The following is a 25777-nucleotide window of genomic DNA, read 5'->3' on the forward strand; positions in this document are numbered from 1 at the left end:
GGGCACATGGGCTTGCATTTTTGGTGACATTCTTCTCTTTCTCCCCCTGTTGCCTTCTTTACTGCCTCTTCTTTCTAACTGTAGAACATTTTCCCATGTCCAGGTAGGTAGTCTCTAAGCTGGTCCTCAGTCTCTAAGCTGGTTTTTGGGGAGGTATTGGCTATGTAGAATATGGCTAGTTTGAAATATTGTGTCAGTTCAGTCACTCAGTCATGTCCGACTCTTTGTGACCCCATGGACTGCAGCAAGCCAGGCCCGCCTGTCTATCACCAACCCCTGGAGCTTACTCAAACTCATGTCCATCGTGCCAGTGATGCCATCCAACCATCTTATCCTCTGTTGCCCCCTTATCCTCCTGCCTTCAATCTTTCCCAGCATCACTGTCTTTTCAAATGAGCCAGTTCTTCACATGAGGTGGCCTAAGTATTGGAGTTTCAGCTTCAGCATCAGTCCTTCCAATAAATATTCAGGGCTGATTCCCTTTAAGATGGACTGGATGGATCTCCCTGCTATCCGAGGGACTCTCAAGAGTCTCCCCCAACACCACAGTTCAAAAACGTCAGTTCTTTGGTGTTCAGCTTTCTTTATAGTCCAGCTCTCACATCCATACATGACTACTGGAAAAACCATAGCTTTGACTAGACGGACCTTTGTTGGCAAAGTAATATCTCTGCTTTTTAATATGCTGTCTAGGATGGTCATAACTTTTCTTCGAAGGAGTAAGGGTCTTTTAATTTCATGGCTGCAGTCACCATCTGCAGTGATTTTGGAACCCCCCAAAATAAAGTCTCTCACTGTTTCTGTTGTTTCCCCATCTATTTGCCATGAAGTGATGGGACCAGATGCCATGATCTTAGTTTTCTGGATGTTGAGTTTTAAGCCAACTTTTTCACTCTCTTTCACTTTCATCAAGAGGGTCTTTAGTTCTTCCTCACTTTCTACCATAAAGGTAGTGTTTTCTGTGTATCTGAGGTTATTGATATTTCTCCAGGCAATCTTGATTCCAGCTTGTGATTCATCCAGCCCAGCATTTCTCATGATGTACTCTGCATATAAGTTAAATAAGCAGGGTGACAATATATAGCCTTGATGTGCTCCTTTCCCTATTTGGAACCAATCTGTTGTTCCATGTCCAGTTCTAACTGTTGCTTCCTCACCTGCATACACATTTCTCAAGAGACAGGTCATGTGGTCTGGTATTCCCATCTCTTTAAGAATTTTCCACAGGTTTGTTATTTACCCCCTTATCATACATAAAATGAGGGGCTTCCCTGGTGGCTCAGACGGTAAAGAATCCACCTGCAGTGCAGGAGACCTGGGTTCAATTCTTGGGTTGGGAAGATCTCCTGGAACAGGAAATGGCAACCCACTCCAGTATTCTTGCCTGGAAAAATTCCAGGGACAGGGGACTGTGGCAGGCTGCAGTCCATGAGGTTGCAAAGAGTCAGACATGACTGAATGACTAACACTTTCACAGTTTCACTTTCATACCTAAAATAGCCCAGTGTGAAAATTGTTCAGGGTTTAAGATTTAGCTTTATTTTTTGATCTCGTCGGGGGAAAAAGTTATTTCAAAGAAGTGAACCCACTGAGGCTTCCTTGGGCCGGTGGTGGGGATTGTGCCTTTCAGTGTATGGGGTGCACGTTCAGTCCCTGGTTAGAGAGTTGGGATCCCCTGTGCCTTGCAGCCAAAAAAACAAAAACAAACCCCAAATATAAAACAGAAGCAATATTGTAACAAATTCAATAAAAACTTTAAAGATGATCCACATTAAAAAAAAGTCTTAAAAAAACCAAAGAAATAAACTTGTATAATCAACATTTTAAGTCCTGGGATGATCCAACAACAGAAAAACAAATAGGTATCCAACATAGCTTTTGCCCTGTAGGCAGTAAATATTTCTTTGTGAATGTGTGAATGTATAGCAAAAAACTGGGGATCCATTAAATGCCAAGGATAAACACATGAGGTTGTGAGGGGCTATCTACTTGTCATCCTGTAGTAATCCTAATTTTATTTTTTCTTTTCTCCAAAGGAAGTCCATCAGCTGAACCAGGAAAAAGCTGTGTGTCACTTAATCCTGGAAAAAATGCTAAATGGGAAAATCTACAGTGTGTTCAAAAACTAGGCTATATTTGTAAAAAAGGCAATACCACTTTAAATCCTTTTGTTATTCCCTCAGGTAAGTGATCTATTTGATTTGAAGTACAGAAAATAATTTAAAGATCAAATGACAGCCTAGTCCTAACTGTTGGCAATGGCAGGTTAGGTTGATCATTTATGGAGGCAACTTAATGATATTCCTACAAATGTCTTTGTGTTGGTTGCTAACGTTTCCAGAGTGTTCTCGAGTGTTCCAGCAGAATCAAAACCATTAATAAAAAATTTTAATAAATAAATAATTTTTAATAAAAATTTTATCTTCACAGCTGCCCTAGGTGGTAGGTATTATTATTCATGTGTTTTCAGTGAGGAAAAAGATATTCATAGGCTATAAAAAATTTGCACATGTGACAGAACTGGAATCCAAGCCAGGAAATCAATATTTGAAAAGGATGTTTTATTATGTCCTCACTATGTAATGGGAGGTTGTAGCACTGGGAGCGAGTGCTATTCGTTTAACATATAAACTGAAGTCTTCACCAAAATAGAGTAAAACATCCTAGAAGTAGTAACTGAATCCTATATACAGGCTAGACCAGAGGGAAAGGGGGAAATTATGCTCTCTATTATAATTTTATAGAAAAATTAAACTACCAAGGCCAAACTGCATTTCTTCTTCAAACTAAGGAAAAACAAACTAACTACATATTTTTTTCACCATCAACTGTTTTGGAGAGACACTTAAAACTTCAAAGAGACTTATGTATGTATGTATGTATGTTTGTATGCATGTTCTCTGCATGGGAAATCTGATAGTGTGGCATTCTTGACTTTTTTTTTCTCCTTGACTTTTAAAAGCAGTTTCATTTATTTTAAATTATGATTGACATGGCTAGAAAGTCCAACGTATGACATGATAAATAATAATAATTTTCTCTAACATCTTATTCAAATATGCATTTATTCTCTGAATAACTGTGTCTGAGTGTATATCCTTACCTAGTTACTCTATGACTATATAAATAAATGTTTTTAATTGATTTTTATACAATAATTTAAAATTGTATAATTGTTTTATACAAATAGCAGCATATAATACACTTTGCTCTACTTTTGTCACTTAATAACAATTTTGGGTGTTATTCCTTCTGGTACATAAATAGCTTCTATGTTCATTTTTATGGCTGTACATTAGCCATTGCAGGAAGAGACCATATTTTTTTTTGACTAGTCCTCTCTTAATGGAGCTTTAGTTTACTTCCAATTTTTTATTATTATAAGCAATGCTAGAGTGAAGAATTTTATACCTATGTGGTTTCATGTGTCTCATTATTCCTAGAAGTGGAATTGCTGAAGCAGAGTGTAATTGTATTTGGAACTTTAATGGATACAAATATGGCAGAGATTGCCAATGGATATAGATGAAGGTCCCATTATTGGGCTTGATTATACTTTACAGGTTCACCCTCATAACTGTGGGCATGCCTTAGAGAGACTTCAGTAATTTTTATATTCCATCTCGTCTCTTCCTTCCATATGATAAATAGTATAATCCTCCCTCTTGGAAGAGCTCATATAATTCTCCTTCAGAAGATTTGGAATTGCCACTTCGGGAAAGAGAATGGTGCTTTTATCATCCCTGGTATAGTAGGCAGAATTCTGTAACTTGATCTTGTTCCTTAACCCTCCAGTTATAGTTTCCTACCTATTAAGTAGAAATACTAATAATACTTGTTCTCCTTGTGAATACTTGTTTATATTGTCAAGCACTCAGTCAATTATTCTTGTATCTCTGCGAGGCCTGTTACCGAACCAAACTTGGGTCTGCTAGCCCAAGCACAGTAAAGCCAATCTACTGACATTAGGTTGTTGTGAAGGAAAGTGCAGTGTTTATTGCAGGTGACAAGCAAGGAGTCCAGGGCAGCTAGTGTGCAAAACACTTAAATCCTCAATATGTTTCAGCAAAGTATTTTTATTTATTTATTTACATTGGAGTATAATTGCTTTACAATGTTGTGTTAGTTTCTGCTGCACAACAAAGTGAATTGGCTACATGTATACATCTATCCCATCCCTCTTGAGTCTCCTTTCCACTGTCAACCCCCTGCCCCTCCCATCCTACCCCTCTAGATCATCACAGAGCACTGAGCTGTGCTATACAGCAGGTCAGCAAAGCATTTTTAAAGGCCAGGTAAGGGAGGTGGATTGCAGGGTATGTGATAAGCTCGGGTACAGTTCTCTGATTGGCTGATGGTGAGGTATCAGGGCAGGGCCACAGGGGTTAATATTATCAATCCTTAGGCACCAACAGGTCTGAGGGCTACATGCCCATGATAATCAGGTAGTCAATTTCTTTCATTTGGTGGTGGTTTTAGCATCTGTAAGACAACTTATTAAACACTCAGAAGACATTGTTATCTAGGTATTTCAGAGAGGAGTTACAGCTGAGGACGTGGGAGAGGGGCCTGTCGAAGGCCCCATAAAGTTCTGCTAGGTCACATGCGTTGCTTCACTTGTTAACTTTCACTTTCCATAGTTTTTAAATTTCTCTGTACTTCCTGGATTAGCATTCTGTCTTATTTATAAACTCAAATAAGCCTGAGTTTGAAAAAACATATAGAGTTAGGATTATGAAGCACACGCAGTTGGTGACTCTCTTGGGCAAGAATTCCACCTCATGTACTATTTGCCCTTGCAATGCCACCCTGTTCATCCATGATCCCTGGGTCTCTGGAGCCGTACTGTCCAGTTCAGTAGCCTTTAACCACATGTGATCACTGAACACATGAAATACAGCTAGTTCCAACAGAGTTATGCTATAGGTATAAAATACGCACTGGACTTCCAAGACATAGCATGACAAAAAAAGTTAACTACTTCATTATTTTTAATTGCTTATATGGTAATGTTTTGAATATATTGGGTTAAATAAGAAATATTTAAAATGAAAGCTACCTGTTTCTCTTGACTTGGCAACAAGCAAATTTAGAATGCTATTGGTGGCTTCCATTTGTGGATTTTATTATGTCTCAATCAGATAGCATTGCTCTAGAGAAGCAAGGCATCTTCTGTGGCTGCCCCAGGGAACCCCTCTTAATTGGTTGTTCTCATATTTTTTAATATCTTAGAAGTTTATCTGTTTAGTTTTTGAGGCCCTTAGAATATGCTGGCATTATTTTCAGCTTCTTGGGCAGCAAAATTAAAATATCCCACCAGAGGGCTCCAGAGAAATACTAAACTTTTTTTTCTTGGTAACTACTGGAACTGTATAGAAGGAATATTTTCTAAAAATATGCATTTTTTGATGCAGACATAAAGAACAGACTTGTGGACAAGGGGTGAAAGGGAATGAGAGAGTGGGATGAATAGACAGTAGCACTGACATACATACCATGTGTAAAATAGCTAGTGGGAAGCTGCTGTATAGCACAGGGAGCTCAGTTCGGTGCTCTGTGATGACCTAGGGGATGGGATGAGGGTAGTGGGAGGTCCAAGAGGAAGGGAATATATGTATACATATAGCCGATTCCCACTGTTGTATAGCAGAGATAAACACAATATTGTAAAGCAATTATATTCTAAATAAAAATTAACATATGCATTTTTCTATTATAATAATACAGTGGTTGAATTTTAGGACTGCTATTTACTTGAATGATGATTGTACACAAAATCTTGAGCTTATACAAAGGTGGTGCAAACAGTCCCAGACTTGGAGAGAATATTGGACCAATGCATTAAATGAATAACAAAGATACCTTATATTGAAACTTTACTAAAACAGCACATTTGAGGATATTTCATATCAAACTTAAACATAGAGATTGACATTTATTTGACAATATAGTTCCCCTTTAAGCAATATATATTGCTCAGTTGCTCTCTGAAATAGTATCCATAAAATGGTAATAATACGCTTTGTGTATTAAATATAACTTCAATTATTTTCCTGAAAATATTCATCACATTTATTCTGTGCCAGGCCTTATGTCATTTTAGGACATATGGGGACAAATAAAGTGAGTCTTCTGCCTTCAGATGTCATTACTGTCCCTTCCCCCACTCATTACTATTATAGTACATGTTCGTATCAATCATCAAGGTTATGAAATTTGACCCTAACTGTTAGTAGCAACAAATAGGATATTGGTCACTATTACAGATTTGACTAAATCATCATTTTTGTCATGTTTATAATTTATAGTCATATTATCTCAAATGTTTTCCAGTGCAGAAGAACACAGTAAGGATGGGTAGTTTAATATTAGTATTAATATTATTTACAATTTTTTATGTATATGGATAGTTTGGTTCATGTGATGTGATTTGCTCATGGCAAATTCAGATTTTGGCTGAAAGACTTCAGAATTGAAATCCCTGTGATTTCTGCAATGTCACATGTCATCTTTTGGGAGAAAGTCAGTGGCAGTGGGTTGGTTCAGAGGCATAGGTGGCCAGCTCACACTACCATGGTTTCAGAAGCTCCTTGGTGACCCCCCTACCTCCTACCCATTCTGTGCCCTGTGTCAACACATCTTTCTCCTGATTGCATTGTGAGTTTTGACCTCCTCTGAGGAATGAATGGCTCCCTAATGTCCATAGAATAGAAGTAACTTGAAATCTTTTTTGAAAGGTTTATTTATTTGGCTGCATTGGGTCTCAGTTGCAGCACACAAGATCTTTGTTGCAGAGAATGGACTGTCTAGTTGTGGCACACAGGCTTAGTTGCCCCGTGGCATGTGGGATCTTAGTTCCCCAACCAGGGATCAAACCCATGTCCCCTGCATTGCAAGGCAGATTTTTAACCACTGGACCACCAGGGAAGTCCCCTTGAAATCTTTAGAGGAATGTGTTATACATCAAATCTTTTGTGCCTCCAATAATTATAGGATATGGCTAGGACAGGTCTGCTGATGATAAAATACAAAAAGAGATAATCTGTTGTATCTTCATGTGGCCTTGTTGTATGCATAATTGAAAATTAAAAGAGATTTCTCATTTGGCTTCATTTTATAGTGAAAGATGGCTTCCATATCACTTTTAGTCTAATATCAAACACATTCTTGTCTATATTTTGTGAATACCTATGCCAAAAAACAGAAAAATAACTATTAGCTGTATTTGCCCATAATAATGAACTGTTTACTATAGAGAATGATATTAATAGAAAATATTATTACAATTAAAACTCTTTTAAAATGTTTTCCAAACTCTTTTTTTTTTTTCTAGAAAGTGATGTGCCTACCAACTGCCCAAGTCAGTGGTGGCCATATGCAGGTCATTGTTACAAGATTTACAGAGAGGAGAAGAAAATCCAAAGAGATGCCTTAAGAGCATGTAGGAAGGAAGGTGGTGACCTAGCAAGTATCCACAGCATCGAGGAATTTGACTTTATTATCTCTCAGCTGGGCTATGGTAAGAACTTCCATCTGCAATATGCTTGACTCTTGACTTACAGACTTACCATCCATCTCTGGAAAATTTAATCATAAATGTTAAATTTTATAATCTAGATAAATTCAAATTAACAATTCAACAAACTTAGTGACAAATATTAATTATGCCTAACATATAAAAATTGTGTAGTAACTTAAAGAATTTCTATCACTGAGAGAACATTTGATTTTTTCCTTTAACATGGAATCAGCTTATGCATAGCTTTTAAAATATTATTTTTCTATATAAAACGTGGATTCAGAGCAGTCTTCTTTAAGTTTGTGAACAGTATTTCACTTATTGGAATTTGTGTGTGTGGAGGTATTTTCTATTTTAAGGCAGATATTTTGTCTCACAGGAAAGGTCTCTATAAATGAACCATCTCATCCTTTGGAGTTTATTTTCTCTATTAATCTAGCTAATGCTGCTAGAATGATGAGCAGAAAAATCAAGAAGATGTTTGATTGGAGTGGTTAGATAGTGGCCTAAATCTTTTGAAGTTGTTCCTATATCCACTTTAGGACTATAATCTAAGAGATAGAGAGAAAATAGAGAAAACTAACATACTGTAAAGTTTTCAAAAATTGGCTCTATCAGAAACAATTGAAAAGTGGGTAAAGGAGTTGGGAATACTTATCCTGAAGAGGAGGAGGGTGAGGGAGGATATAATAATGATGGGCACTCAGTGGTACTTGCTGATTAAATGATGATCATTTTCTTCTTCCACTGATGAGATTGCTGAATAGCTGGACCTGTGCATTTCCAGAGAGCAAAACAAGAGGAAATGAATGATGGTGATGCTGGGAATGCTTCCTGACACTTACTGTATGAACATTGATAGGAGTGGGGTTAGGGGAGAAGAAAAAAACAATGAACAAATAGATGAGAAAAATTAGTCTCAGACCAGTACAAAAGATCCCCAACACTGCTGCTGTTAGTGCTTGGCTGAATGGAATCCTTCCTCCTCTGCTCACCTCACTGAATTTAGTAGGGTGATGATGACATTCTGCTAACTCATAAATTTCTTGATTACTGTATATTTACCTATCTTGGAACACCTAGACTACACAATAATAATGTAATCAAAACCAAGATATCTGAATAATATCACGACATAGATGGCATGATGCTTATGGTAGGTGATAAAGTTTTCAAGTGAATCAGTGGAAAACAGTTTAAGAGGCTATAAGGCTAATGTGCAAATTTTCTCTACTTTATATAATACTATATATAGTATTATAATAGACTATATATAGTCTATTATAAAGGAGAACCTTATATATTTGTTGCTGTAGTTACTTTGAATTTGGATGAGGAAGGTTGCTTTTAAACTCAGCTGCTGCTGCTGCTGCTGCTAAGTCGCTGCAGTCGTGTCCGACTCTGTGCGACCCCATAGATGGCAGCCCACCAGGCTCTGCCACCCCTGGGATTCTCCAGGCAAGAATACTGGAGTGGGTTGCCATTTCCTTCTCCAGTGCATGAAAGGGAAAAGTGAAAGCGAAGTCGCTCAGTCGTGTCCGACTCTCAGCGACCCCATGGACTGTAGCCTACCAGGCTCCTCCGTCCATGGGATTTTCCAGGCAAGAGTACTGGAGTGGGGTGCCATTGCCTTCTCCGAAACTCAGCTAGAGAATTAGTAAATTTTCACTGGAGAAGCTTTCCCTTTTTATTATTGATAAAGATTTATTTCTTTAAAACCGTGCAAATAATATTAATAAAATATAAGTAATGAAGTTAAAATTAGTGTTTCTTTTCATAAAATGTCAAACTTCCCAACTACACTTTAATTAAAAATTCCCTCCTTAACCTCTGAAAAAAAAAATTGTTTCTGAGTCAAAAGCCTAGAAAACCTTTTTTAGCTAGTTGAGACAATATCTTTCACGTTAATCATGGAACTACAGTGGATAAGTTGGAACCTACACATATAAATTTTGACTCCATTAACTAAGACAGCTTACTTAGCAGATTTACAAAAAACTTTGTCTAACAACTTTATGCTCACATCTTATATATTTTTATAGGATCAAGTTTGTGTACATGAACTACAAAAGTTAGATGGGAGAACAGTTCAGTGAGAAAAATGTTTATTGGACCCTCTTATCACTCTGTTATAATTGTGGGACTTGAGAGTTTAGGTTTTCATTGATCTTGAACCTAAAAACCTGAGGAGTTACATGAGGTCATTTTGGAGCCTATATTTGCTGCTCACAGATCACGATCTGCCAAATTAAGTGAAAGGAAAAGGGATCATCCTGGCAAAGCCATTCATGCTTCATGATGCTGGAAACATCTGCTGGGGCTGGCACTAGGCCAGCCAGGGACTTCTCTAAAAGCAAAGTTGAGTGACAGCTTTTAGGAAGAAGAGACTATATCATTTAGGGAAATTCCTATAAGATGTGGCATATTTCTCATTTTCTACTATTAATACAACATCTTTACAATCTGTTGACAAATAATTTTATTTAACTGTTTAAAGAACATAGATCAAGCATCCATGATGGAATTCCAGGGAGGTAACTTAAACACATGTTGAATTGTATATGCCTCCAATTTTTAAAAATGTGAAAATGTGTATGATTTTAGCTGTGAGATTGCAGGCCTTCAATTTTATCCCACTTATGCTTATGCTATTTAGAACTTTTAGAATTACAACTACTGATAAAATCAATAATGCTTTTCATAGAATTTCAGAACACAATGATTACCTTTTAGATCTATACCTGGTAGTTTTTTATTTTAACTTTTGTTTGTTTGGGTTTTTCTGGTATTTTGTGGTGACAGTGATGATGGATTCATTTATATTTATAGACTAATAAGTGCTAAATGCCAAGAGAGTCCATTTACTCAGTTGATATATGTTCTCACTGTATGGGTCATTTTAACTTCTACTACAGTGATTAAACTTTAACAGAAACACCTAGAATTTTCTTGATAACCTCATTAGTAAAATAGAAGTGGTTTTAAAGTTTTTCTTTTAAAACCATTACACCAAGATTTAATAGTAGTCAAATAGATTTATGTATAAATAAACTACGTATTTACAGCATCATGAGTGTGATTGGTATAGTAAATTATTTGTAACAAAAAAAAGTTTCACAAAATAGAGGGTAATGATAGATCTACTTCAGTTTCATTTTAAAAACTCTCAGGAGATTAAATCTGCAGTAGCACAAAAAAAAAAGAGTACAGTCACCTTTACAATGTGAAGAATGCATTACACATTTTAAACTAAAACTGACAACACAAAATGTCATTGACGTCTCAGGCTACAGAGATATATCCATTTAATGTGCAAGTGGATGGTATATCATGATAGTTGTAATATCAAGGGAGTTGTTGATAAAGAAGGGGCCTTCCTTTCCTGACAACCTTTTGATCTTTGGAAAGAAGACTTTGTGTAAATTGCTTCTGTGCTTTTCTTCCTGTTTAGAGCCAAATGATGAGTTATGGATTGGCTTAAACGACATCAAGATTCAAATGTACTTTGAATGGAGTGATGGCACCCCTGTAACTTTTACCAAATGGCTTCGTGGAGAACCAAGTCATGAAAACAACAGGCAGGAAGACTGTGCAGTGATGAAAGGCAAAGTAAGACATTTTTAATTACTGATATCTAGCAAAAGCCACAGGAAAATTTTCCTTTTGCCCCACTTATTATATATCATTGTTTCCATTGTTTCTATCCTAATGAATTGACATCGATCAAAGTTGAACTAGAATTCAGATTCAGTCTCTTGAGTCTCTTGGCCAAGTCATTTTCAAGAAGACCAGAAAAGCAGCAGATAAACTGTCATTTCAAAGATGAAATTAACCAATGCAAATGCTCATATTGTTTGTGTTTGGTTCTAAATCGTGCCATATGATTATATGGCTTGATTAAACAATTTTCAGAACTTTGGTTCTACTTTCAGCTGGTTGCTCCAAGTGGATGTAGACCTGGTTAGATCTACCCTGGGTCCTACAACCTCAAGTCTGTGCTTGGAGAGCTACTTTTGTTATTTTAGGTTACACAGAAGTGTCAGATATGAAACGATGGCTTCCATGTTGGAAATCAGGCAGTTTAGCTACGAAGTATATCATCAAGTTATTTTTTGTTAATAGACAATGAACATGGTGGTTAAGAGGCTGGGTTTTAATGCAAAACACTTCCTTGTTTGTAAAATGAGTATAATTGTACCCAGCTCACATGGTGGGTATAAAGATTAAATGGGTTAATGCATATAATGTGCACTGTCCCTGGCCCAAACTTGCTGTTCAAGAAGTATTAGCTACAGTTTTTGTCATTGTGGTTGGTTTCACAGTGAAAAATTGAAAGCTTAAGGAAAGAATGTGTGTTAATTATTGAAAGAATAGGCAGAAGAGTGTCCTGGGAAGAGGAAGCCAGAGAGCTTTGTTCTTGTTGAGAACTCAAAAGACAGTATGCCTGAAAGCATGGAGTGAGAGGTGGAGAGGTGGGTAGGAAAAGTACTGGCAATGAGAAAACATGCATTAGCCTAGGAGCAGCCAAACCAAATCTGCAGTTTGTAAATATTGTGCTGGCTGAAGAGCTGAGTACCAGATTGTAGTGGCTGAGACTGAGTGAGATGTGAGGATTAAGGCAAAGAGTACAGAAAACACTTTTCAAGGTGTTAAGCAGTTGAAGGGAGGGGACGAGCGCTCATTTAATGTGAAATCTCTAGGGAAGATGGAAAAGGTAGAATTTGAAGCAGAATGAAAGATGCCACCTTAAGTTCATATGAGGACCCTCATCAATAGAAACAGGAAGAAGGGAGGGAAGGATATTCGTTTCAGGTTGGGTGTGTTGCATGGGAGTGTTCTTTCTGCATGGCTTTATGTGTACTCAGTGGGACTTCCCTGGTGGCCCAGCAGTTAAGACTCCAGGTTTTCACTGCAAGGGAGCTTGGGTTCAATCCCTGGTCAGGGAAATAAGATCCTGCATACTACATGGTTTGGCCACAAATAAATAGATAAATGTACTCACTTAACTTGAAAACAGCTGCCGGTAGGGATGGATGAGGAGGCTGTGTGCAGACCTTCTGCTGAACCACCACTTAAGGGATTATGAGCATTTTTAGTTTCTCTCTAGGTCTCTCTCCATTGTGATCTGACAGTGAAGATATAAAAACAAACTGTGGCTACAGTTTCTTTCTACATCTTTGTCAGTTCATTTCAGTTGTTCAGTTGTGTCCGACTCTATGTGACCCCAGGGACTGCAGCACACCAGGCTTCCCTGTCCATCACCAACTCCCGGAGTTTACTCAAACTCATGTCCATTGAGTCAGTGATGCCATCCAACCATCTCATCCTCTGTCGTCCACTTCTTCTCCTGCCTTCAATCTTTCCCAGCATCAGGGTCTTTTCAAATGAGTTAGTTCTTTGCATCAGGTGGCCAAAGTATTGGAGTTTCACCTTCAGTCCTTCCAATGAATATTCAGAACTGATTCCCTTTAAGATGGACTGGTTGGATCTCACTGCTGTCTGAAGGACTCTCAAGAGTCTTCTCCAACACCACAGTTCAAAACATCAATTCTTTGGCACTCAGCTTTCTTTATAGTCCAACTCTCACATCCATACATGACTACTGGAAAAACCATAGCTTTGACGAGACGGACCTTTGTTGACAAAGTAATATCTCTGATTTTTAATATGCTGTCTAGGTTGGTCATAACTTTCCTTCCAAGAATTAAGCATCTTTCAATTTCATGGCTTCATTCACCATCTGCAGTGATTTTGGAGCCCAAAAAAGTAAAGTCTGTCACTGTTTCCATTGTTTCCCCGTCTATTTGCCATGAAGTGATGGGACAAATTGCCATGATCTTAGTTTTCTGAATGTTGAGTTTTAAGCCAACTTCTCTCCTCTTTCACTTTCATCAGGAGGTTCTTTAGTTTTTCACTTTCTGCCATAAGGGTGGTGTCATCTGCATATTTGAGGTTATTGATGTTTCTCCCAGCAATCTTGATTTGGCTACATCTTTGTAGCCGAAGTCAAATTTGCAGATTCCTGGTAAAATATCCACTTACCTTTCCTTTTCATAGATGCCTTTTCCTCTTAATAACCTTGAATCTTGGCTTCCCTTTTCAGAGGCACAGTTATAAGAAAATAGCATCAAAGTCAAACAACTGATAATCATTAAGATTTTTTTTTCCCTTGCTTTCTGCAGGATGGGTACTGGGCAGATCGGGCATGCGAACGGCCTCTTGGTTACATCTGTAAGATGAAATCACAAGCCCAAGCCCCAGGAATAGTGGAAGTGGAAGCAGGCTGCCAGAAAGTGAGTATAGAACACACCCCATGGTTTCAGATCAGCAAATTCGATGTGATAAACTTAGCTTATTTTTGTCTGTGAAAGTACTTAATTGTCATAGTAGCCAAATGCTTCAGCTTCAAGGTATTGCTAACCTTTGACCCAGTGGATCGTCAAGGACATTTCTAGTGGATAATCTTAAGTTGTAGACAGCAAATGATCCTTAGTCATTTTTTCCATTTTTAATATTTCTGGTGACCTTGTTTTTGGTGGGGATTCATCTCTGTAAATCTCTGAGGATCTGAAAGCAGGAGGTCTACATTCCAGCTGGTAGTAGCTAGTAATAATTCAGCTAAACCAAGTCAAGCCATACAATCTTATTTGTGCTTTAATCTCACCTGCACTATGGTTAGTAATACCTCCTCACAAGTCTTATCTTTCTTTGAGGTTAAAGTAGATTATTTCTGTGAAACAGTTTCTGAAAACGTAAAGAAGCCACAAAAATACAGGGTGTATGGTTATCATTTTCCTGTTTGATTGCTGAGTTGCCCATCTTCCTCTTTTTTCCTTTCTCACTTCTCTTGGATAAAAATAAAGTAGCAACTGATTTTCTGTCCAAGAGTGTCATGTTGTGATCAAATCATCTTATAACAAACACCAAAATTCATGAAACATAATTGAGTACTATACCATTAAACCTTAAAGAAAAATAGAGCAGACACAGAAAATCACAGAATGTGAAAGATAGAAAAAGTATCTTAGTGATGATTGAAAAACCTGATTTAAATTTTGCATTCTGGAAATTTCAGCCAGAGAAGTGATAACTTTTTCAAGTCACAAAGAGGGAAGGCCAGAACCCAAGTCTCCTGCCAAGTTCTTACGCTTTCATTGCTGGTTTCACTACCAGTACACCTATATATTCTTTGCTTAATCATGTGCGTATATAGGAGATTGTCTATTATTGTAACTTTCTGTAATTAATAAACCAATCCTTAAATTTTATTGAAATGAAGTGAAGTGAAAGTAGCCCAGTTGTGTCCGACTCTTTGTGATGCCATTGACTGTAGCCTGCCAGACTGCTCTGTCCATGGAATTCTCCAGGAAAGAATACTGGAGTGGGTTGCCATTCCGTTCTCCGGTGGATCTTCCTGACTCAGGGATTGAACCTGGGTCTCCCACATTGCGGGCAGATTCTTTGCTGTCTGAGCCACCAGAAAAATAAATTTTATTACTTCTATGCAATCAAAATTTTGCATATATCTTTTTTCTGTTAACTTCCTATAATCGCTGATAAAATCCAATTTAATCATTAGGTTGGTAATAAGAAAAGGAAGAAAGTATCAGCCAATTGTTTGTTGAATGTGGTTATTTTGCTTTCGATAGTCCTAAAAGATAAATTTTGTTGTTTAGTTTCCAAGCCATGTCTGATTCTTTTGTGATCTCATGGACTGTAGCCCACCAGGTTCCTCTGTCCATGGGATTTCCGAGGCAAGAATACTGGAGAGGGTTGCCATTTCCTTCTCCAAGGAATCTTGCTGATTCATGGATTGAACCCAACTCTCCTGCGTTGGCAGGCGGATTCTTCACCACTGAGCCACTAGGGACGCCCTAAAAGATAACTATTATGTTTCTAACTAGACAGGAGAGGAAGCAAAGACCTAGAGATATTAATTTGGCAAGTTTTTAGAAACACGTGCTTTAGGCAGTGGTTTCCTCAAATCATTGGGAAGACTAGAAAAAAAAATCCGCTTGCTGGCAAAAGAAGGTAACAGAGAGGTTTTTTTTTTTTTTTTGTCTGAGCCTGGGTACTTGGTGTTTTAAGAGTATTTTTGAGAGTTCAAAACTACAGACCTTCTATGATCAAGATGTGGGATTCAGTTTGCAATTCATTGCTATCTCTGTGGGAAACCTTGATTTAAGAAATTAACATGAAGTGGTCCTGAGTTGCTAATATTCCTGGATGTCTGATAGATGCACGTGTAAATCCTCTTTAGAAGACCCCTTCTCCAGGCTGATTGAGAATCCCACAGATGAGTTTGAAATCCAAAATTATAAAACATACCACCATGAGCTTTAGATAGTGGAATGAATGGATGTGACATTAAAGTGAATGTTTTTTAATATGCTTATGAGAAATAAAAGGTGAAATTGAAACCATGGACCAGACACCGTGTATTATGTGGGATTTCTTTATTATTCACTTCTAAATATGTTCTGTTTCCATTAAGATTCTTTGACCTGTGAAGTGGGGTGTGTGTGTGTATGTGTGTGTGTTTTCATGGTGGTGAAAGTTTTGGTGGCAGTAATGGGAGTTTTGTGTTTTAGTTTCTAAACAATTGGGAGGTACTATTGATTTTCATTCCACTGCATTGTGCTCATATAAAGTTTTTGTTGTTAGTTGTTGAGATTTTCTTATTATTTAGTTCATAATCAGTTTTTCTAAATATTCCATCTATGCTTGAACACAATGATCTTTGATCTGAGGGTTCAGGGGTCTATATATGGTGACTAGATAAAACTTGGGATGATCCCCTGGAGTAGGAAATAGCAACCCTCTCCAGTATTCTTGCCTGGAAAATTCCATGAACAGAGGAGACTAGCAGGCTACAGACCATGGGATCTCAAAGAGTCAGACATGACTGAATGAGCACTGATAAAACTTAGCAATTATATTATCCAGATATTCTATATTACTAATATTTTGTCTTCTTGACATAATATTCTCATTGTGATTCTATCAAGTTTTGTCTTATATACTTTGATATGTATTTATATCTTTCTGGTGAATCAGTTCTTTAATTATGTAGTTATTTTCTTCATTCATAATAATGTTTTTTTATCATAAAGTCAATTTTAAATAACATTAATATTGCCACAGAAGCTAGCTTTTGTTTGGTGTTTCCCCAGAATCCTGTTTTCCAACTGATTGCTTTTAATCATTCATGTAGCTGTAGTTTAAGAATGGCTCTTGTAAATGAATATCTGCATTTTCTTTTTTTTTTTTTTTTTTTTAATAAATTTATTTATTTTAGTTGGGGGCTAATTACTTTACAATATTGTAATAGTTTTTGCCATACATTGACATGAATCAGCCATGGGTTTACATGTGTTCCCCTTCCCGGAACCCCTACCCACCTCCCTCCCCATCCCATCCTTCTGGATCATCCCATTGCCCCGGCCCTGAGCCCTTGTCACATGCATCGAACATGGAATGGTGCTCTGTTTCACATATGACAATACACATGTCTCAATGCCATTCTCCCAGAACGTCCCACCCTCACCTTCTCCCTCAGAGTCCATAAAATTGTTCCATGCATCTGTGTCTCTTATTCTGTCTCGCATATAGGGTTATCGTTACCATCTTTCAAATTCCATATATATGCATTAGTATACTGTATTGTTGTTTTTCTTTCTGGCTTACTTCACTCTGTATAATGGGCTCCAGTTTCATCCATCTCAGTAGAACCGATTCAAATGTATTTTTTTTAATGGCTGAGTAATATTCCATTGTGTATATGTACCACAGCTTCCTTATCCATTCGTCTGCTGATGGACATCTAGGTTGCTTCCATGTCCTGGCTATTGTAAACAGTGCTGCGATGAACATTGGGGTACACGCGTCTCTTTCAATTCTGGTTTCCTCGGTGTATATGCCCAGCAGTGGGATTGCTGGGTCATATGGCAGTTCTATTCCCAGTTTTTTAAGGAATCTCCACACTGTTCTCCATAGTGGCTGTACTAGTTTGCATTCCCACCAACAGTGTAAGAGGGTTCCCTTTTCTCCACACCCTCTCCAGCATTTATTGCTTGTAGACTTTTGGATAGCAGCCATTCTGACTGGTGTGAAATGATACCTCATTGTGGTTTTGATTTGCATTTCTCTAATAATGAGTGATGTTGAGCATCTTTTCATGTGTTTGTTAGCCATCTGTATGTCTTCTTTGGAGAAATGTCTGTTTAGTTCTTTGGCCCATTTTTTGATCGGGTCGTTTATTTTTCTGGAATTCAGCTGCAGAAGTTGTTTGTATATTTTTGAGATTAATTGTTTGTCTGTTGCTTCATTTGCTATTATTTTCTCCCATTCTGAAGGCTGTCTTTTCACCTTGTTTATAGTTTCCTTTGTTGTGCAAAAGCTTTTAATTTTAATTAGGTCCCATTTGTTTATTTTTGCTTTTATTTCCAATATTCTGGGAGGTGGGTCATGGAGGATCCTGCTGTGATTTATGTCAGAGAGTGTTTTGCCTATGTTTTCCTCTAGGAGTTTTATTGTTTCTGGTCTTACGTTTAGATCTTTAATCCATTTTGAGTTTATTTTTGTGTACGGTGTTAGGAAGTGTTCTAGTTTCATTCTTTTACAAGTGGTTGACCAGTTTTCCCAGCACCACTTGTTAAAGAGATTGTCTTTTCTCCATTGTATATTCTTGCCTCCTTTGTCGAAGATAAGGTGTCCATATGTGCGTGGGTTTATCTCTGGGCTTTCTATTTTGTTCCATTGATCTATATTTCTATCTTTGTGCCAATACCATACTGTCTTGATGACTGTGGCTTTGTAGTAGAGCCTGAAGTCAGGCAGGTTGATTCCTCCAGTTCCATTCTTCTTCCTCAAGATTGCTTTGGCTATTCGAGGTTTCTTATATTTCCATACAAATTGTGAGATGATTTGTTCTAGTTCTGTGAAAAATACCATTGGTAGCTTGATAGGGATTGCATTGAATCTGTAGATTGCTTTGGGTAGAATACTCATTTTCACTATATTAATTCTTCCAATCCATGAACACGGTATATTTCTCCATCTGCTTGTGTCCTCTTTGATTTCTTTCATCAGTGTTTTATAGTTTTCTATATATAAGTCTTTTGTTTCTTTAGGTAGATATATTCCTAAGTATTTAATTCTTTTTGATGCAATGGTGAATGGTATTGTTTCCTTAATTTCTCTTTCTGTTTTCTCATTATTGGAGTATAGGAATGCAAGGGATTTCTGTGTGTTAATTTTATATCCTGCAACTTTACTATATTCATTGATCAACTCTAGTAATTTTCTAGTAGAGTCTTTAGGGTTTTCTATGTAGAGGATCATGTCATCTGCAAACAGTGAGAGTTTTACTTCTTCTTTTCCTATCTGTATTCCTTTTATTTCTTTTTCAGCTCTGATTGCTGTGGCCAAAACTTCCAAAACTATGTTGAATAGTAGTGGTGAAAGTGGGCATCCTTGCCTTGTTCCTGACTTTAGGGGAAATGCTTTCAATTTTTCACCATTGAGGATAATGTTTGCTGTGGGTTTGTCATATATAGCTTTTATTATGTTGAGATATCTTCCTTCTATTCCTGCTTTCTGGAGGGTTTTAATCATAAATGGATGCTGAATTTTGTCAAAGGCTTTTTCTGCATCTATTGAGATAATCATATGGTTTTTTTCTTTCAATTTGTTAATGTGGTGTATTACATTGATTGATTTGCGGATGTTAAAAAAACCTTGCATTCCTGGGATAAAGCCCACTTGGTCATGATGTATGATCTTTTTAATATATTGTTGGGTTCTGTTTGCTAGAATTTTGTTAAGGATTTAAATCTAATTTGAGGAACTCTGGCTTTTAACTGGTGAAGACAGCTTAGATTTGTTTTGCATACCAATCTATTTGGATTTGTTCCTACCATATTATTATGTGCTTTATTTTGTTTACCATTCTGCTTTCTTTCTTTTTTTTTCTCTTTCTGTGCATAACATTGGTTCACATTGTTTCCATTGAATATATTTTCCCCCTTTCCTCCTCTGAAAACAATGAAAGTTGCTCAGTTGTGTCAGACTCTTTGAGACTCCATGGACTGGAGCGTGCCAGGCTCCTCTGTCCATGGAATTCTACAGGGAAGAGTACTGGAGTGGGTAGTCATTCTCTTCTCTAGGGGCTCTTCCCAACCCAGGGATCAAATGCAGGTCTCACACATTGCAGGCAGTTTGTTTACCATCTGAGCCACCAGGGAAGCCCCCTTTCGGAAATTCTACATTTTTACTCCTGTTTTTTCAAAATGGTTCATCTTATGTTTTTAACATGCATTCTTGTCTTGAAGTTAACCAGTCTCTTTCTCTGCCTCCTGAACAAAATGAATGTTATTATTCCACTAATGATTCAGAGTTTTTTAAAATTTGAAATAATGTTAGACTCACGAGAAGTTAAAAAAAAAAAAAGAGTACTGAGAAGTCCCCTCTATCATCCACTCAACTTCTGCCAGTGATAGCGTCTTATCTAACCAGAGTACATGATCACAACAGGTGGTTGGCATAGATACAACATTGTTAACTAAACGACAGATCTTGTTACTATTCCATTCTTTAGCTTCCCACTTCCAATTAGTTATTTTTGCTATTTGTCCAGGCAGTTAGATCTGGATTTACTGACATTTATTGACTTCTTGGCTCAGTGTAGATTTTAGCTCACTTACTCCTCTTGACTTGACTTTCTTGCCAAAGTTAATCTTTCAGAAGTTCTTTTTGCTGGGATTTGGGAGTGGAAAACTCTCTGTCTTTGTTTGAAACTGTTTTGAATTCATCTTCCCTCTGCATAGTAACTTAGGTAAGTCATTTTAGAATTCTAGATTGACAGCTGTTTTCTGACAGCACTATATATATTATTTCATTTTCTCCTGACCTTTATTTTTGCCATTGGAATTCCTGTTAAACTAATTCTTCTTCTTTTTTATTTAAAAAAAGTGGATAATCTGTATTTTCTCTATGATTGATCTTAAGATTTTTTTCATTGTTTCTGTAAGTATAATGTGTTGAGATTTGGATTTGCTTTATTGGTTCCATTTGGTGTGGAGTATCTCTTCATTGTGAGGATTTGTATTTTTCCATTCTTGAAAATTACCAGTCATTCATTCTATTCAATTCTTTTCAAACCTCTCTCAGGATGCTTTTCAACCTCATTCACCATATGTGCATGCTCAGTTGCTTCAGTCACGTCTCCTGCGTCTCTGGCACTGCAGGCATATTCTTTAATGCTGAGCCACTGGGGAAGCCCTCCGTATCTTCTATATTTTCTATCAGTATGATTTTAAACATCTTTTCATAGTCTCATCTCTCTTCTACATTCAGTCAGCTTACTAATCTTTCTGAAACCACATTTTCTGTGCTTTATCTGGCCATTGAGTTTTTAAGTTCATATTTTTCTTTTCTAGAAATTCTGTTTTTGTGTGTGTGTGTGTGTAATCAAATCCTGTTTTTCTTTGTTCATGGTATTTTGATCTTTCATCCTTGATTCTGTTTCTTCCTTTGTCACTTAAATCATCATAACCTGCTTCTTTTCCACTTGGTTTTATTATGTTAAACTGTTGACTCTCCCTTAAAGGAGACATTTTTCTTACATGGTTTATAATTTTTGGTTGTGAATTAGTTCACTGTCCCATCTCCCCCTGCCCTCAAATGTCATTGTCTTACATGACCTGGGTTGTGAAAATATTTCTGTTGTGTGATTTTTCATTTTAATTCTCAAAGCACCTGCAAGATTCTCCTTTTGTATATTTTATTTTTCATGTTTTGACTATGGAGTCTCATACAGTGTGGATAGTGTAAAGTTGGGACTGGCACCGAGCTGTGGCACAGACTTGGTATTTGTTTTCAGCAGAAGAATTTTTTTGTTCCTGCATCCAAATCCCCAAGCAAGTGACAAGGATCTCTTAATTTCCTGTTTTTGTGGGTGATGTTTTCTTGCTCTCCTTTCACAGAGGGGCTACCATGAGTGGGTATCATCTTTACACAAGGACTTCAGTTCTATGGGCTTCCTTGATGGCTCAGTGGTAAAGAACCCGCCTACCAATGTGGGAGATGTGGGTTTAATCCCTAGGTTGGGAGGATCCCCCAGAGAAGAAAATGGCAACCCACTCCAATATTTTGCCTGGGAAATCCCATGGACAGAGGAGCCTGGCAGGCTACAGTCCACATGATCATAGAAGAATCAGACATAACTTGGTGACAAAACAACAATAATCAGTTCTGTCTCCCTGCTTCAGGTGAGCTGATGGCCCAATATCCTAATCTGTATGAACATTAAAACCCTAATCCATAAACTTGAGGACCTCAATCTTGGTCTGAAATATGACTGGGCAACTACAATCTCAGCTTGTACATTTTCTATTCCAGCTTTTTTGTTTTCTAGTACTTATTTTTGAACCTGAAGATTTCTCCTTCTTTCTCTCAAATTCTAATATGGATTTTCTATTTATTGCCGTGATTTTATTTAGCATTTCTATGTGTTTGAATTGTGGGAGAGGAACCATGTCAAATTATGATGCCAGGAGTTTGATAAGTACTAACCTTTGACCAGATGGCACAGCCTTGTACTCATCATCTACTGCTGTCTTCAGTAGGTGGCTAGGCTTGTTAGTCTCCAAATTAGTTCTTGTGGCTACCTATTCTAAAACTGAGAACTTAGCCATTTCATTCAGTTTCTCTGGTAAACATTTCACAAATCGTTTTTGTTTAAAATTGCATCAGAATGGAAAGAAGGACTCCCCTCACCCCCATTTTGTATCATAATTTGTCATATGAGGAACAATGCACTCCTGTTTTCTTTATTCACATGAATTGTTTTCATTGCATATCACGTTGCTGATATTTGTGTTATTTACATGCTTCTATTGTTTATCAATTTGTGTTTCAAAATATATAAATTATTAAAATAATATTATGTAATAAATATGCATGATATCCTGCTTGATAACATTAATAGGGCTGGAAAAGGCATGGATTCTACTGCTATTTGATTGGACACACACTTTCAACATTTACAGAAGCAAACCAAACCTGTGTAAGTGAGAAGGCTTACCTAACAACTGTTGAAGACAGGTATGCAACTATTCTATTTAAAAAATATATGTATTGAATAATGAAACATTTTCAGAAAAGTATATCAGTATGCTCTAAATTTCTGAGTAAATTACATTTAATCTTGAAGTATGGTTTCTAAATATGGAAGCAATAATCATTTTTATTTGAATTCTTCATTGCAAACACTAAAAAATATTCTGCTACTTTTAGTACCATAAAACAAGAACAGTTTGCTAATACTCCAGTAAATGTTGTTTATAGATCTAACTTTTTTAATGTAGTAGATCTCAAAGTTTTTAAAGCAGAGAAAGTAAGGAAAATTTATCATCTCAAGAAATCAAACATTCTATTTTTACTACCACCTCCAACATAAAAAAAGGTAGGAACTTCCCTGGCAGTCCAGTGGGGGTGGGAGGGAGCAGAGAGATTTTCTAGGTTTACTGGACTAATAGGTCCAGAAAATGATGTGGACATAGAGAATATTATGTAACTTTTAACTTCTAGCGTTCCATCCTTCTTTGAGATTTCAATATTTATTTTTCTCCTAGTTTTTTCAAGAAACTTAAAAGAAATTTAATTTTTTAAATTGTCCATTTGATTTGGAGTAAACTGGTAAAAATTATTGAATTTTAATACAGTAAGTTATATTTACTGGCCTTTCAAGGTAGGCCCAATAAAATCTAGAAGATGCTATTGATATTAAAATTCTTTGATAAAATGAAAGATGTTATACAATTCATAGAATTCCTATAGTCTTTGTAAAAAATCTTGTATTTCAACATTCTGTCTTTATGTATAATTAAATGTCTGATACATTGTAATACCCTGATACAATGCTCACCTCTGAAAATCAGAACATAGATAATTTTTATCTTATGACCTGGAAGTAAGCTACACATTTTTAAGTACCTTCGGAGCATGTTCTGGTCTATCCTGTTGGTCTTTGAGTCTTACTGGAGCAGCGACGTCCCTAGATTTTCTATTTTAGGTTTGCTTTTTTGGTGTGTTTTCTATGATATTTGTATTCAGGAACTCACTAACTCTGTGGTTCAATTTGGTTCAAGAAAAATTGAGTTTCTTATTTTTTAGTTTTTTTTGTTTTTTTCAGTTTAGGGAATGAAATTATTCAGACTAGGATCAAACCAATGTTCTGTTATTGTGGCTTTCTCTCCATTTCCTCTCTGCTCTTGCTAGAGCCATCTGCAACTCCCTTATTCCTGGAAATTTTGAACATCACTTTTCTTTTGCTCCAAAGAGAGACTTTTTTGCGTATGCTGCTGCGTCACTGTCATTTATCAATTATGACAAATTTTGTTTGCCTTACTAACCACAGTGTATTATTACCAGATGACACCAAATACAAAGATGAGATCCAGAGGGAGAAAAAGTGTTGGAGCTTGTGATTCTGCTCCCAGTTCTTTCTAGAGATTGAATCTCTCTCTCTATTTCTTGATAATTTTCTCTGTTGTTTCAGAGCTGAGAAATGGGAATGAAATTTTGGGGAAAATCGACACAGATTTTCTAATTGTATTATCTTTAATAATGTTGCAGCCTCTCCACTTACTTCACCAAGAATTGTGTAGAGCATCTGAAATATTTGAAAAGTGAACTGATTTTCAAACATTGTATTTTAAAAGGCAATAGGATAAGCAGAGAGACTGATGAGAAATAGAAATAGTTTGGGTACATTTGAATGATTTTATTCTATCAGCCATATGATACTTTTCCTTCATAAGATCACATTTCCTTAGCGAACATTTACATAATTTAAATGACAAGTAAATAGGACATAATAGGTTTGATTTGCCAACTAAATGATAGTGCAGGCATATAGTTGAGATGTTTCTCATGTAGGTAATTAGAAAAATTCACTTTTTTCCTAAAACTTAGTTAAATTTTTTTTTTTAAAGATATGAACAAGCCTTTCTGACTAGTTTGGTTGGATTGAGGCCTGAGAGATATTTTTGGATAGGACTTTCCGATGTACAACACAAAGGCACCTTTCAGTGGACCGTCGAGGAAGGCGTTCAGTTCACACACTGGAATTCAGATATGCCAGGTATGTGCAGGGCTTCCGTTTCAGGTTTCCATTCACCCCACATATCCATTTGGCCAAACCTGTGATTCCTTCATGTACCTTTCCAAATAGACTTCTGTAAATTCATTGTACTATTAAAATTTTATTATTTTTTATTTCATTCTCTTTTTTCTTTTAAAAAGTTCCCATTAGTGTGCTGTAGTCTAAGATAAAAAGGAAGAGAAAACTACTAGGTTATTTGGTGCCACTCTATTTGAAGTATTTATGAAATAGTGATGAAATCCTTAATGGTCAGAAAGATTCCATGGTGACCATTTGTTCACTTTTTTCTGAAAACTTAAAACTGTCCTCAAGGGATATAAAACTTTCAGTGTGACTATGAATAGAAATATGACTGTGCTTCAGTGGTAGAACAAGATTGAGTGCTTATGTGGAATGTATTATTTCAGTATCTTGAATGGGCCACCCTGTTAGCTCTTTACAATAAGTCCCCTACGTATGAACCCTCAAGTGGCAAACTTTCAATGTGAATGTGCCACCGGATGCCAGCTGTTGTACTATTGTACTTTTCAAGGTACTGTACTGTAATATTAAAATTGTTTTCTTTATTTTTGTTTTTTATGTATTACTTGTGTGAAAAGTGTTATAAACCTATTATAGTACAGTACTATATAGCCATCTGTGTTAGTTGGGTTCCTAGGCTAACTTTATTGAACTTACAAACAAATTTTGGACTTAACAAATGCACTCTCAGAATGGAATTTGCTTGTATGTAGGGGACTTAGTGTCGATGACTTGGATTTAGTTTTATACTTATAGAAAACCCGTAAGCTAAGTTTCAGTATCCTCCTTGTGTCGAGGTGGAAACTGGGACTTGGAAAATTTGTGAGCATGGATTTAGACTAATCTTTGTAATTCTCAAATCCATGCTCTTTGCATGGAGGTCACCCTTTCTCCCTATAAATTTTTATTTGCCTTCTTTAATAAGAAATTTCTGAAATAGACACTGAAATTGTTTTTTGCTTTTTTTATGCACTGGTGTCATAGTCTTGATGTAATTCAGTGTGACTGCACTCAGGAAATTCAACAGCCTTAGAGCAAATGTTTCATTGTGCCTAGTTAAAAAGCTATGG

At 36.7% G+C, this 25777-nt stretch overlaps 1 protein-coding gene across 5 annotated transcripts in view; it reads left to right on the plus strand.

The window, feature by feature from the left end:
* MRC1 (mannose receptor C-type 1) overlaps positions 1-25777 on the plus strand; it is a 118968-nt gene that overhangs the window by 39434 nt on the left and 53757 nt on the right. For all 5 annotated transcript variants that reach the window (XM_081553685.1, XM_081553686.1, XM_081553687.1 and 2 more), the window contains 6 exons: positions 2037-2183; positions 7334-7519; positions 10971-11128; positions 13702-13812; positions 22509-22624; positions 24517-24665. In XM_081553685.1, coding sequence (XP_081409811.1) covers positions 2037-2183; positions 7334-7519; positions 10971-11128; positions 13702-13812; positions 22509-22624; positions 24517-24665 — 867 coding nt within the window. The remainder of the gene's footprint in view (positions 1-2036; positions 2184-7333; positions 7520-10970; positions 11129-13701; positions 13813-22508; positions 22625-24516; positions 24666-25777) is intronic.

This window comes from Giraffa tippelskirchi, chromosome 13 (genome assembly GCF_054371585.1).
Source record: "Giraffa tippelskirchi isolate mGirTip1 chromosome 13, T2T-mGirTip1v1.2.pri, whole genome shotgun sequence".
Taxonomy (NCBI): domain Eukaryota; kingdom Metazoa; phylum Chordata; class Mammalia; order Artiodactyla; family Giraffidae; genus Giraffa; species Giraffa tippelskirchi.